The sequence below is a fragment of the Triturus cristatus genome, chromosome 12 (genome assembly GCF_964204655.1).
Source record: "Triturus cristatus chromosome 12, aTriCri1.1, whole genome shotgun sequence".
NCBI lineage: Eukaryota > Metazoa > Chordata > Amphibia > Caudata > Salamandridae > Triturus > Triturus cristatus.
In genome coordinates, this window is record NC_140595.1 from 828,003,594 (window position 1) to 828,019,183 (window position 15,590).

At 47.2% G+C, this 15,590-nt stretch overlaps 1 protein-coding gene across 1 annotated transcript in view; it reads left to right on the forward strand.

Moving 5' to 3' along the window:
- The window catches only part of MEPCE (methylphosphate capping enzyme), a 51,961-nt gene that overhangs the window by 19,445 nt on the left and 16,926 nt on the right, over positions 1-15,590 (forward strand). The window contains exon 3 of the mRNA XM_085639319.1: positions 1,839-1,965. Within this exon, the coding sequence (XP_085495445.1) occupies positions 1,839-1,965 (127 nt within the window). The remainder of the gene's footprint in view (positions 1-1,838; positions 1,966-15,590) is intronic.

Genomic DNA, 15,590 nt, shown 5'->3' on the forward strand with positions numbered 1-15,590 from the left:
ACAGTAGGCTGGATGGGTTAAAGAATCCCAGGTGAACTGTTTCGGGTCAGAACTCTGCCCAAGAGGGTTGTAGAGACATCTGACTTTCTCTATTAATCCTAGTTTTATGTGTAGTATAATTCTCTTGTATATTAAAGTACTTTTCTTTTATGAAAACTATAGCACTGACTGGACATTGATTTTATCAGCTGGTAGCACGGTGTGCACTGCATTCTGAATGTCTAACCCTACCTCACCTCCTGCTCTGTCTCGCTACCCTGAGCGTGAAGTGCTGGATAGGATTACTTGGTTATCCAGTTTTGGGTCCAATAGAACTGAGGCCTCAGGACTCCAGCGGGGAACACTCCAGTTGATGCGATTGGACCGCATTAATCCCTGAGTGCCCAGGAAGCCGGGTCTAACCACCTCTATTCTTGGCATGTAGTGCTGTAGATTCACATGTGCCCATACTCTTTCCCGTACACCTTACGGTCGTTCTAGTTCTCATATCTTCACATGCATGGACATCTTTTTATTTACACTTTCTTATACTCCAGTCATGCCCTCTTGCTGGAAAACGATTGCAACAATGGAGTTGATGCTCATGCATGCTATTACCAAGAGGAGTCACCTTACTTTGTGACTCTAAATACTAATTCGAAGAAGAACTTGCAAACATCCAGACCCAACACTAGATGGCAGGAGTATGCAAAGCATGTGAATCTACAGCACTACATGCCAAGAACAGATGCTTACAGGGTAAGTAACATAATCCAGATATAGGTGGGGAACTTCCTGACTGCTCCCTTCTAAAAGGAAGTTCATCTCGAAGAAAGAACGGTAAACTAATAACCCGATACTCTGGACAACTTGAAACTAAAACGAGTACAGAATGGAGGCCTGAAAAATGAATCTGAATAAACAAACATTGATGCATGCCAGAGATGTGGTTTTAAAATCTAGATTTGAGAGGGAGCAGACTATTGTAAGCATTGAATTTCACTAGAGGGTGAAATAGGGCTGTGTGGGGGGAAATTAGAGGTACAAAGATTGTCAGGGGCTCAAAAAATATTCCGTAGTCTGGGCTTGGTGATGGCACATACAGTTGTCTATCAAAAGTTGAGGATTGAAGCAATTTTCACAACGGAAACATGGAATGCAACCATAGTGTGGTTGGTGCATGAGAGAGGGTCGTGTAACCCAAGTGTCATAAAAATCTGAAAAGTTTGCCACTGTGGATGTAGCACCTTGTAAAGATGGAGCATAGATTTGTAAATGGACCATTTGATTTCAGGCATGGGAGTGGACGCCCCTTATGGTACTAGACACCCCCGTGTACTGTTATTGAGTCCAATAGCAAGAGAATGGGCATGAAATGTGCTGCTCTAACATATTTACTTGTGTTGTATTTGTGTACCTTGAATTGTAAATTCACATTTTCACATTTTCTAACGTGAGAATTTAAACTTGTAAATCAAATCGGCCATTTTTTCACAGTGATTTCATGCAGCCTTCACATTTAATTTCAAATACTTATCGGACTGTGCAGTGTTTGCTCTTGAAGTTAGATATTCAGCCTTCGAGTCGTTTTCATTTCCTTCTGTTTTTTAACTAATTCAAAGTATATAGTTTCCTGAATTTCTTCTTTCTAAACCACCCTGTATCTTCCTTGACCTTCTTTTGTTGTGTAAAATATGCAGTTCTTTGTCATGAATAAAGAAAAAAGACGGGTAAACTTTGAAATGCTGCTGATCCTTTAGTTTCTTTGCTGATCCTTTTAGTTTCTTCATTACATCATTTGCAAAGTAGCACAGTCCTGGATTTAAACTTTCACATTTATTTTTTAATCCTCCATGCAGGAAGCCATCTATAAAAATTACAATCGAATACAGTTTAAGCCAGAGCAGTTCACATCCTATTTGGTGTCACAAGAGGTGGGCTTCACCAGATACGAGTTGGTAGGAACTCCACAGAGCACAACAAAAGGTAAGTTGCAGGAGTGGACTGGTTTTAAAGATTAATAAAAGTTTTTTAAATATTTACAAATTTGGGTTTTACTTTTTTCTCCTGGGAACTATGCCGTGTGTGTGTATCTGTTTGAGGCATGTGTGTTGTAGATACACATGCTTTGCATACTCCTGCCATCTAGTGTTGGGTCTGGATGTTTGCAATTAGTTTTTTTGCGAAGTCTTTCTTAGTCACAAGGTAGGGTGACTCCAAGGTAGGGTGACTCCTCCTTTTGGTGGTAGTGCGCATGGGCATCGACTCCTTTTTGTTTATTTATTTTTATTTTTTTCTGCCATCTGGTTCGGACGTATATTTCTGCGCTCTGGTTCGAAATGGTCCTTCGGTTTCCCCCTTGTTGTGCAGTCCACTGTACCCTCAACTATTGTTGTACGCGTTTCCCCCTCTCCGCGTATCCATTCAATCAGGAAAGTCCTCTTCTATTGAAAACATCATGGACGGCCTTCGGGCCTAGCCACAGCGGTCTATTCTTCTGCCGGTAGAACGGACTCAGTTTCAATTCTGACCTTGGTGCCACGCCAAATACCCTTGCACCGATATACACCAAGTCTGCAACTTGTGCCTCACAGGAGCACAAGGAAGAATATTGCAAGGCCTGTTGGTCGTTCCGATCAAAAAAGACTCTTCGAGATCATTGGGCTCAACAACGAGAAATGCAGCATCAAAGCACTCAACATATCTTTGGAGAAGAATCTGAACATGAAGCGACAGCTGTGGAAGAAGAGGCCTTCTCGGTCACAGATTCTGATCTGGAGATGGAATTGGAGTCCAAAGATTTTCCAGCGGGGCAGGTGGTCGTTAGTAGTAAAAACCCTGCATCCCATCTTCCACTAAGGCTGCGGCACCACCTCTACCATCGGGCCTTGGTCCGCACCAAGACTATGCTTCTGATGCCCTGCCCTCTGGCCCTTCACCGAAACAAGAAGTCCAGCCTTCTGGCTCAGGATCGAGCCGAGACAGTGTTCAGACCCGAAACATTCCGCTCTGAAAGACCAATCTAGTTCAGAGCCGAAACCTTCCGCTTCTAAGGACAAGGAGCAGCCAGGTTCGGCTACAAAACTGTTGGCGCTGTCATCCAAAGAAGATATTTCAGATTTCCCCCTGTTCATGCACAAATTTTAACCTAGGGTTGATTAAAAAAAAAAAAAATACAAACCATCACCCTCTGATCCATTAGAAAAAAATTTAAAAAGACAGACGTGGCGAAACCATGGGAACGCTTCAGTCTCCTTCAAGCAGAGGCTCCTTTTACCGCTCATTCTATAGAGCTGGGTCTAAAACTACATCCTGAGACACCAACACTTCCTCCTACAAGTTCAACACGCAACCCACTTCCAGTAGAGATTTCTTTAGCAGAGGGTATGGAGGAAACCGTTTTAAGGGTAGAGCTAAGGGCAGGTCAACACATAGCTCCCCTTCTCCCAATAAGCAGTGAATTGCCTTTGCTTCCCCCGTTCATCAAACACCTGTCGGGGCAAGACTTTAACAATTTCTCCCCATTTGGCAATCCATAACATCAGACAAATGGGTGCTAGACATGATCCGACATGGTTATTGCCTGGAGCTTACCAGCAATCCTCCCAACATTCCACCTCGCACACTAACTCTCGCTGGAACACCTGAAGCTTCTCAAACAAGAGGTACAAGCTCTTTTAACAAAAGAAGCTATAGAACCAGTTCCATTACAGTACCAAGGTTCAGGAGTGTACTCTGTACTTTTCTAATCCCCCAAGAGGGACGGCTCCTTAAGACCAATTTTAGATCTAAGGACATTAAATCTATACATACTTTCAGAAAATTTCCACATGGTCACGCTTCAACAGGTCCTTCCACTGCTACAGCAAGGCGATTTTATGTCCACACTAGACTTAAGACGCATACTTTCTTATTCTGGTTCACCCAGCTCATCGCAAATACCTCCAATTGTGATAGGGAAACTATCAATTCAATGGTCTCCCGTTTGGAGTAACTACTGCTCCCCGGGTATTCACAAAATGTCTGGGGTAGTGGCGGCACATCTTAGAAGACAACAAATTCAGGTCTTCCTATATCTGGACGACTGGCTCATCAAAGCCAGCATACACCAAGTGTCTACACCACACACTGACAACATTAGACCTACTCTTTTTTTTTTTTTTTTTTTTTAAATTATTTTTATTGCAGGAATTAGTAAATCTTTACATAATCGGCCAGCATTACATCTCAAGCCGGAGCGTTGAAACCCAACCCTCCGATCCCCTCCGGAAGTTGCTTACACAGCCGTTCAGCCCACAACCCTGGGGTCGGGCGGCGAAAGTCCGTGGGGGCTCAGGAGGTTGTCGAGGTCGGCCCGGAGGATTCGTTGTCCTTCATCTGCTTTTCTAAACAACCCTATAACTCCAAAAACACCCCCCCACCCTTAAAACCCCCCAATCCCAGAAAAACCCTCCCCCCCCCCCACCGCCATCAGCGCGCGGCATCAACCGCAACCGGATCTTCTTGGGGACCCATGGGGAAAGCAATAAAGCTGAGAAGTGCAACAGTCTACCGGGACTCAGGGCGCGCCGCTACCTACATTAGACCTACTCTTCCAATTGGGTTTCAAGGTCAATGCTCAGAAGTCTCACCTTCAGCCTTCACAAATGCAGCTTTATCTGGGAGCGACTCTAAACACTTGCACAGCTCTAGCCTCTCCCAATGCAGCCAGAATTTCAGAATATTCAATCTCTGCTAATGTAGTTTCAGGACAATCAATACTTAGCAGCCAGAACGCTCATGCAACTGCTAGGAATGATGACATCATGCATCACGATAGTGCCTCTTGCAAAATTGCACATGCGTCCTCTACAGGAGTGCTTAGCATGTCTGTGGAATCCTTCTCTGGCTCCATTAACGATCTAATGTTGGTAGACAGCCGCCCCCATTGCTCTCTGCAGTGGTGAAACATCTATCACAGGTTGGGGCGCCCATCTACAGCACTTGACAATTCAGGGTCTATGAGACCAGTACAAAGCTCTGCACATCAATTATCTGGAGCTTCTAGCTGTGTATCTAGCACTAAAAGCTTTTCAGTCTCACATCCTAGAGAAAGTTGTCCTAGTCCGCACTGACAGCATGACATCAATGTACTATGTACAAAAACTGGTGGGATCTTCTCTGCACATGTCGCGCCTCTCTCAGGCCTCTTGGTGTTGGGCAATTCATCACAAAATTCATCTTCTGGCAGATCACCTCGCAGGAGTGGACAATCAAATTGTCGACCTCCTCAGCAGGATTCGGCAACAAATTCACGAGTGGGAACTTCATCCCTAGGTCCCGTACTTTCAACAATGTGGATTCCCACAAATAGATCTGTTTGCCACAGTGGATAACTCAAAATGCCTAAACTTTGTGTTCAGGTTCCCACACCCTCTATCCAAAGGCAATGCCCTATGGATCAACTGGTCAGGGATATTTTCCTACGCTTTTTCGCCTCTCCCTCTCCTTCCATTTCTGGTTTGGAAGCTCAGGCAAACTTCCCTCACATTGATTCTAGTGGCTCCTGCTTGGGCTCGTCAACCGTGGTTCACCACACTTTTAGAACTGTCCGTTTCATCAAAAGCTACATCTCAATTCCAGTCTTCTCGGGCAGAACCATGGAGAAGTCAGACATCCAAACCCCCAAGGAGCTTAATCTAGCGATTTGGCTCCTGATGTCATAGTTTGAATATCTTAATTTGCCACCAGAGTGTATGACCATTCTTAAAGAAGCAAGAAAGCCTACCACCAGAGCATGCTATGCAGCTAAATGGAAACTATTTGTTATGTATTGTACTAATAACCATATTGGTCCTCTAAACACATCTACTCTAAATATCAGTTCTTCTGTGTTTACAGTGTGCTGGTTTAGCCTACACTTCCATCTGTTTGCATCTTGCAGCCAAGCTGCATATTTGCAAAACAGACCTCTCTCTGTCCAAGCTTCCAATAATTAAAGCCTTTATGGAGGGCCTTCAGAGAATAATGCCACCCAGGGTACCTCCAGCACCAGTTTGGAATCTGAACATTGTGCTTACACAGCTCATGGGTCCACCTTTTGAGCCGTTACCCAGCTCTGCTACAGTTTCTTTCTTGGAAAGTTACCTTCCTTGTTGCAATCACTCCATTAAGGAGAATTGGTGAGCTACAAGCTTTAACCTTTGAAGAATCCTTCTTTCAACTTCATATAGACAGTAGTTCTTCGCACCAACCCAAAGTACCTTCCCAAAATGGTTTCTGCTTTCCATATCAGCCAATCCGTTGAGTTGGCTGTGTTCTTTCCTCATCCTGATTCGGTTGCAGGACGAGCTCTTCATACTCTTGATGTCAGAGCGCTGTTGTATTACATTAAAAGAACAAAATATATACGCAAAACTGTTCGTTGCACTTGCTACACCTCACAAAGGCAATCCCATTTCTAAATCTTGTATTGCAACATGGATTGTGCATTCAAACCTGCTACACTAAAGCTAAACAAACTTTGTGTTCGAGGCATATGGGCTGCTGAATTCATATCTGTGCATAGATCGCTGCCTAGTGTTGGGTCCGGATGTTTGCACGTTGTTGTCCTGGAAGAGTCTTCGAAGTATCCTGGGATAGGTGACTCCTCCCCTGGACTACAGTGCGCATGGGCATCCTCTCCATCCTCCGATTGTTTTTTTCCGCCATTGGGTTCGGATGTGTTATCTTGACTCAAGTTAGGAAAACCTGTTTTCAGGCCAAAAGGCCTTTAGCTCGCGTCGGTACTGTTATCGATCGGTATCGATAGTATCTCTGTTAGTTTACTAACTTCTAGAACAAACTCTCGCATCTTACCCGACCGTCGATTCGACATCAGCGATGGAATCGAGAACACCATTCAAGAGGTGTCCGGTATGCAATGCGAAATACCCCCACGTCGACGTCCATCCGGTGTGCAACAAATGCCTCTCACCGGATCACTACGAATCTACATGCATGGCCTGTGCCAGATTTCGATCCAAGAAGACTCTACGGAATCGACGAGCGGCGAGACTCGAGGCGCAGCAAGCGGCACCGGCCCCGGCCGACATCTTCAACGCCGAGACCGAAGATGTCGAAGAAGTGGAGAACCTACCCTCCAGTCCCGTTTCCGAACATGACTCCGGATCGGGGGATGTCGATGAAACACTCTTTCGCAGAGATGAAGACGACACCGAGGTAGGAGACTACGATGAGGCCTTAGGAGCCGAAGAGAGTAGCTCCGGTGACGAGCAAGGCCTACCTGTTCAGACTGAAGAAAGCCCAGTGCAACAGTCTATGGCTCCGGTCGAGGGATCGCCTTCGGGCCTTACCCAAGACTTATCCCGCAGTTCTTCGGCCCCACCCTCGGGCCCGGCCTCGGACATTCAGCGGCAGCCATTAATGCCAAAAATGGCTGGTTTCCCTTCTCTAAAACCGAAAGCAGTATTGGTTCACTTGAAACCGAAACCGGCGCTGGTCGGATCGACGCCCTCCACACCTTCGACGCCAGCAAAACACATCGGCACCGAGCGCACCAAACGAGACTTCGGTGCCGAACTCGAAGCGGCCGACGTCGGAGTCGACATAAGGAAGAAGGCCCTCGGTACCACCAAACCTGCTCGGCTCCCGGCACCGACGCAATCTACTCCGACCCCAAAGGTCAAACAGCCTGCTGCGTCTCACGCCGCTTCCACGGCGACATCTAAGCCACAATCATCGAAGAAGTCGACGGCCACTTCCGCCCCTCGACTCGATGACCCACCGGCGTCAAAAATCCACGACCGCCTCCACTGAACCGGTCGGTGCGAAAGACTCGAGGGCGCTCCAGACTCGACCCATTGCTGCGCAAAGCACCAAAAAGAAAATGGTCCTCCAGGACACGTCTGGCTCCGAGCCAATTAAAGCTCCAGCAGCCTCTTCGACACCAGCCAACATTACTTTTGGCCTGCCACCATCCACGGCCCCGAAAATGTTCCAAATCAGGACACGGGTGACCCATACCACAATCACGCCTGCCGAACACTCTGGGGAGACGTCTCCATCGCATATAATCGACGCCGACACCGGCAGGATGATTATCCACAAACGGAAAATAACTTCGGAGCCGGCTTTGGACTCCTTCAGGATTCCACTAAAAAGAAAGCTGCCTATGGCTTCAGAACCAGTTCTTTACGAACCTTTCCATTCACCCTACCAGGATCCACAATCCTTCTCTCCCACACACTCCGACACGGATGCGTTGGGGGACTACATGGGTGACCAGGCCCCCTACCCCGGAGACATGGACCCTGACGGCCAGCAAGACCCTGATCAAACTTGGGATGACCCTGTGGACCCAGGTGCACCTATGGATGCACAAGACCCGCAACTCTATGGAGCAAAAACATCTCCCACAGAGGACACGGCAGCATTCAACGCTCTGATTGAACGTGCTGCGGCCAATCATGGGGTGCAACTTCACTCGGACACCGTCGGACGACTTTCTTATGGACACTTTTGCTTCCTCAGAAAGAAATATAAAAACTCTACCCATGTTGAAGGGTGTCCTCAAACCAGCAAAGGACATCTTCAAGGAACCCACCAGGGCAAGAGTGATAAACCCCAGGATCGACAAAAAATACAGATCAGCGCCTGGGGACCCTACTTACATCAGAGGCCAATTACCTCTGGATTCCATTGTCGTTGCGAATGCTCGCAAGAGGGCACACTCACAAACAACAGGTGACGCTCCTCCCCCGGACAAGGAGTCCAAGGTGTTAGAGACCTCTGGCAAACGGATTGCCGCCCAGGCAGCCAACATATGGCGTATTGCCAATACTCAAGCACTCCTCGCTCGCTACGATAGAGCGCACTATGACACATTAGAGCAACTAATCCAACATCTCCCTGACCAATTCAGAGAAGGTGCAGAGATCCTCATCAGGGAGGGACAGCTCCTCACAAACGCATCCATCAAGTGCGCGCTGGATGCCGCAGACACAGCTGCCAGGGCCATAAACACTAGCGTCATGCTGCGACGACATGCCTGGTTACGAATCTCCGGATTCAAACCTGAGGTGCAAAACAACATACTCAACCAGCCTGTCAACCCCGACTATTTATTCGGCCCGGAGGTTGACCCCACCCTAGAGAAAATAAAGAAGGACACGGACACTGCAAAGTCCATGGGGGCTCTCCAAACTCAGTCCTTTCGGAGCGGCTCCTTTCGTCGCCCCGGAAATAGAGGAGCAGGTAGAGGACAGGGGTCACAGCAAACATTCAACAACAGCAATACACAAACCACCTACGATAAAAACACCCGGGGTGGATATCGTGGCTCCAGTACAAAGGGCAGAGGACGCGGCTACGGCAACACCAGGTCCTCCCCCCAAGAACAAGCAGTGACGCCCTCTCCCTTCCTCCCGACCACTTAACACCTGTCGGGGGAAGGCTACAAAGGTTCCTGTCCACGTGGAACTCCATCACCACGGACAGGTGGGTCAAAGATATTGTCAAATACGGTTACTGTCTAGAACTAACCTCCACTCCACCCACAATACCTCCAAAAAACCGTCCTATGTCCTCAGAGCACTTAACGCTCTTACAGCAAGAGGTGCAAAGTATGCTTCTAAAAGGCGCAATAGAGGTCGTACCCGTCCACGAGCAAGGTAGGGGGGTGTACTCCCTGTACTTTTTAATACCGAAGAAGGACGGGTCACTCAGACCTATATTAGACCTGAGACCCCTAAACAGATACATTCTTTCCGAGCATTTTCACATGCTCACTCTCCAGCAAGTCCTCCCGCTGCTCAAGCAGGGAGACTTTCTAGCCACACTGGACCTCAAGGATGCGTATTTCCACATACCCATTCACCCATCACACAAAAAATACCTCAGGTTCACTGTTCAAGGACAGCATTACCAATTCAGAGTCCTTCTCTTCGGTGTGACAACGGCACCAAGGGTGTTTACAAAGTGCCTAGCTACTGTGGCGGCACATCTACGAAGGCAGCACATACACGTCTACCCTTACCTGGACGACTGGCTCGTTCAAGCGAAGTCAGCCCAGCAATGTGCCAGCCACATGTCCCGCACCATTCACCTCCTTCACAGTCTAGGGTTCTCACTGAATTACCCAAAATCCCATCTCCAGCCCGCACACGTACAACAGTACCTTGGTGCAACTATAGACACTCTGGCAGCCACAGCTCAGCCAAATTTAGTGAGAATCAACAGCATGCAAATGCTGATTTCCAAGTTCAAACCACAACACTCCCTGCGCGAGTGTTCATGCAGTTGATAGGCATGATGGCCTCCTGCATCTTCATAGTCCCACACGCGAGACTACATATGCGCCCGCTTCAGGAGTGCTTAGCACGTCAGTGGAATCGGGCTCAAGGACAGTTGAAAGACCTAGTGTTGGTGAGCGGTCGGGCATACAACTCTCTGCATTGGTGGAATTCACAAAACCTTTGCAAGGGCCGACCGTTCCAAGAGCCTGTCCCACAGATAATACTGACGGCGGACGCGTCTCTCCAGGGATGGGGAGCTCATGTACTCCATTACACAGTGCAGGGACTATGGACACAACAACAAAAGAAGATGCACATCAACCTCCTAGAGCTGATGGCAATCTTCCTCGCTATGAAAGCATTCAAAGTACACTTGTGCAACAAAGTCGTGTTGATCCGGACGGACAACATGACTGCCATGTACTACATACAGAAGCAGGGAGGAACACTCTCTCCACAGTTGTCTCATCTGGCTCAGAGCATGTGGAAGTGGGCCATTCAGAGGAACATGTTCCTCATGGCAGAACACCTCCCCGGCAAAGACAACCAGATGGCGGATCTGCTCAGCAGACACAGCCACCAGATGCACGAGTGGGAGTTACACCCATCAGTACTCCAACCGTACTTCCAGCAGTGGGGTCATCCAGAGATAGACCTATTCGCGACAAGCAAACGCAAAATGCCAAAGCTTTGCCGCCAGGTTCCCACATCCACAGTCGCAGGGCAATGCGATATGGATGAACTGGTCCGGCAGATTTGCGTACGCTTTTCCCCCAGCACCACTGATACCGCTGGTGGCACGCAAACTGCGTCAACACTCACTGACGCTCGTCCTGGTTGCTCCAACGTGGGCGCGCCAACCGTGGTACACCACCTTTCTCGAACTTTCCGTGGTGCCGCATCAAAGGCTACGGATCAAACCCGAGCATTTGACGCGGAACCATGGAGAGATTCAGCACCCAGATCCGCAACAGCTGAACCTGGCAATCTGGCTCCTGAAGTCCTAGAGTTTGGCTACCTCAACCTGCCACCTGACTGTATGGACATCATTAAGGAGGCCAGGCGACCCACTACCAGAGCTTGCTATGCAGCCAAATGGAAGAGGTTCGTCTTTTATTGCAATAATAATGACATTAACCCGCTAGACGCATCCATCCAAAACATTATTCGTTACCTATTACACCTATACCGATGCAATCTGGCGTACACCTCTATACGTGTCCATTTGACCGCAATATCAGCCTATCTGCAGACCAGGCAGCACCTCTCTCTATTCAGAGTGCCTGCCATCAAAGCATTCTTGGAAGGGCTCAAACGAGTCATTCCTCCAAGCCACCCACCGGCTCCGATGTGGAACCTCAATTTGGTCCTCACACGCCTGATGGGTTCACCCTTTGAACCTCTACACTCATGCGAGATTCAATTCCTTACCTGGAAAGTAGCTTTCCTAGTAGCGATCACTTCTTTGAGGAGAGTTAGTGAACTCCAGGCACTAACCGTTCAAGAGCCATTTATACAGGTCCACGCCAACAGGGTCGTACTACGTACCAACCCCAAATTCATGCCAAAGGTGGTATCGCAGTTCCACATGAATCAAACCATTGAACTGCCCGTTTTCTTCCAAAACCCACAAACTGTCGCAGAAAGGGCACTCCACACACTAGATGTCAAAAGAGCCCTCATGTATTATATCAACAGGACCAAACCCTTTAGGAAAACACAACAACTTTTCGTTGCCTTTGCCCCACACCACAAAGGTAACGCTATCTCCAAAGCAGGAATAGCCAGATGGATCGTTAAATGTATCCAAATTTGCTATCAAAAGGCTAAACTTACTTTAACGATTCCCCCACGAGCCCACTCAACACGTAAGTTAGGGGCCTCAATGGCTTTCCTAGGAAACATTCCTTTGCATGACATATGTAGAGCAGCCACCTGGTCCACTACACATACATTTACCAAACACTATTGTGTAGATATGCAATCAAAACAGCAGGCAGCTGTAGGACAGGCTGTTCTCAAAACTCTTTTTCAGACCGCTGCAGCTGGCACTGGTAGCCGCCGCTAATAAGAGGGCACTGCTATATATTCTATGCACAGATATGAATTCAGCAGCCCACATGCCTCGAACTGAATATGCTACTTACCAGTATGCATCTGTTCTTAGCATGTAGGGCTGCTGACATTCATATCGCCCTCCCTCCTCCCCGGCGCCTGTAGCAGCTGCAGCTCTCAGAATTACTGTAAGCATGGCCATCACTTTCTATATCTACTCCATCACTGCCACAATGGCGAAAAACAATCTGAGGATGGAGAGGATGCCCATGTGCACTGTAGTCCAGGGGAGGAGTCCCCTATCCCAGGATACTTCGAAGACTCTTCCAGGACAACAACGTGCAAACATCCGGACCCAACACTAGGCGGCGATCTATGCACAGATATGAATGTCAGCAGCCCTACATGCCAAGAACAGATGCATACTGGTAAGTAGCATATTCATTCTACCTCCTAGAGCACATTTCACTTGTAAAAAATAGGAGCATCTATGGCCTGTTTAGGTAACCTCCCTATAGCGGACATTTGTACAGCAGGAACATGGTCCATACCACACACTTTTACCTAATATTACTGTGTGGATGTGTTAGTATGTCAACAAGCTAGTGTATGCTAAGCCGTGCTGGAAACAGTTTATCAACAACTGCAACATCAATGGTTAGCCACCGCTTTGGGAGAATACTGCCATTTTAGTCTATTCAAAGCATGTGTATCTACAGCACACATGCCTCGAACGGATTATGCTAACTTACCCTGCAAGCATCTGTTCTTGGCATGTAGAGCTGCAGATTCACATGTGCCCTCCCACTGCACCTGTAGCTGTTACAGTTTTGCGTTATTTACATTACATAACGCATAATCTCTACTACACTTACTTACTCCAGTCTCACCCTCTTGTGGGAAAACAATCTAACAATGGAGTTTAATGCAGATGTGCACTATCACCAAAAGGAGGAGTCCCCTTATCTCGTGACTAGGAAAGACTTCTTCGAAGAGAAACATCGTGCAAACATCCAGCTCTTTGAAGCCTTAAAACACCCCTAATTAGGAAAATTGTCATTTTAGTCTCCAAACAGGTAGACGTGGCCAGATTTCTTTTATAATAAAAAATCCCCATTTATGTTAAAATATCCACTAAATCTAAGAATAGAAATATCAGTGTCTTTTTAAAAAGGAAAAATAAAGGGAATGCAGGGCAATGCTAGCATGTGGACTGCACAGGTAAACCATTAAAATGTACACTATACTTTTTATGAGCCTCATCCTTGCTCCAGTGTCTCATGCGCCAGAGGTGACAGGTCTATTCATTTTTCTGGCTATTAACAACAGTATCTTTGAGCATTGAGCTTGGCAAGTGCCAGCTGGGCAAGTTTTTCTTTGATCTGCAGGCACAAGCTACAGTGGTGACATTCCAGAAGAGGGAGTGCTGAATTGGAAGGCAAGTGATCGGTTGCTTTTGGGGTGCATAAACAATGGCCTGGGAGGAGTTACAAAACTCAATTCACTTCAGTGGCTTGGGGGGGCAGGACGATGACACACGGAGGAAGTGGTTGGCAGCAATCTGTTTGTCGTCGGAGGGGAAGGCTATAGAAGTGATTCAGGGGGCTGCTCTCCTGGCAGTAACGTGTTTAGTACTGCATTTGGTTTCCCTTTGGTGGAAAAACATTATGGAGCTGAGCACTAGAGTGCTCCTTATCTTGACCATAGAGGCCCAAGAGTGAAGTAAGAAGCTGCAGACAACAATTGCCCTTGGGGACTAATGGGTAAGTGTGCAGTTAAGCTTCTGCCTGGATCAGGGGTGCTGTCAACGCCCCACCCACGCCTTTAGCAGCTACAGAGGGGTGGGGTTCTTGATGGGCCCCTTCTGTATACAGCTTGGCAGACAAAGGCTCATAATGAACGTGAGTGAGAGGAAGGAAGGAAGGAAGGATGGGTGGATGGATGGATGGATGAAATGGTGGATGGATACATGCGTTGATGATTACGTGAAAGAATGGAAGAGTGAAAGCCAGGGAGGGTGCTTGAGTGAAAGGGAGGGATGGTTGGTGGATGAGGAGGAGAGGATGGTGGGTAGAATGAGTGAAAGGATTGGATGAGAGGCTGGATGGATGGATGGATGGATGGATGGACGAGAGGATGGATGTAAAGCTGGATTAAAAAACAATGGATGGATGAATGAGTGAAAAGCAAGGTAGATGTCTGGATGGGTGAAAGGATAGATGGATAAGTGAAAGTGTAAATGGCGGATTGTATTCTTTTATGGATGGGGATGAAGGGTGTAAGGATGGATTGAGTGAGTGAAAAGGTGGATAGATGAAGGAGCCTAAGGGAGGATGATGGATGGAGCTAAAGGATAGATAGATGATTGAATGGATGAAGGGGAGCTGGATAAGTGAAAGGGTAGATGACTTAGTGTATGGATTGGTTTGATGGATAGATGTCCCTGGCCCAGTGGTGGCTCTCCTTTATGGGTTCCACAGTTACACCATTCATTTTTATTGTATCAAGAGTGAATATTCTTTTTTTTTTTTTTTACCGGTTTATTCAACATTTTGCTCAGGTACAATACACCCATTCACCAATCTCGCATTGAACGCAGGTCTAGACACACTAACATTTGTAAGACCTTGTGCACTAGGGCTCCAAAAGACTAATCCCACCAGAGGAGTACCCTGATTGCAGTGGAGGAAGTGCCTGCTTCCCAGAAAGGAGCAGGAATTTATTCATGTTCTCCAGTATTGGGGTGCCTTTCATAGATTCACATGCTTGAATATTCCCCGTCGTCGGAGTGGGAGTCCCACGGTAAATAATATAGCAATATATACAGTCATAATAAATAAATATATATATATGATCTACTGCCGGTCGCCAGTAGATAGTTATAGTTACAACCTAGTTTCCATAGGAAATCTCAAAATTCTATTTTGAATAACTTTGGCGCCGGTTGACGAATCCTCGCGAAATTTTCAAAACTAATGGGGCGCTCCGTTCAGCCCCTACCCTGAGTCTTGGGGTGATTCGTCAAGCGGGGGCCGAGAAAAAAGGGGGGTCCCAAAACGCGTTTTCCCCATGCATTTTTCCATAGGACCTTTAAACACAGCTACAGCCCGAACGGCTGAACAGAATTACTTGAAATTTGGCAGAGAGGTAGCCATAAGGTCAAGGAAGTGCCTTTTGCAGGTCTGGTGTAAATCTGTTCAGTATTTCCTGAGAAAATAGCATTTAAAAGCATATCAATATCTATACGCGCGCAGGGTGCGCGCACCGTGCGAGCACCCTAAC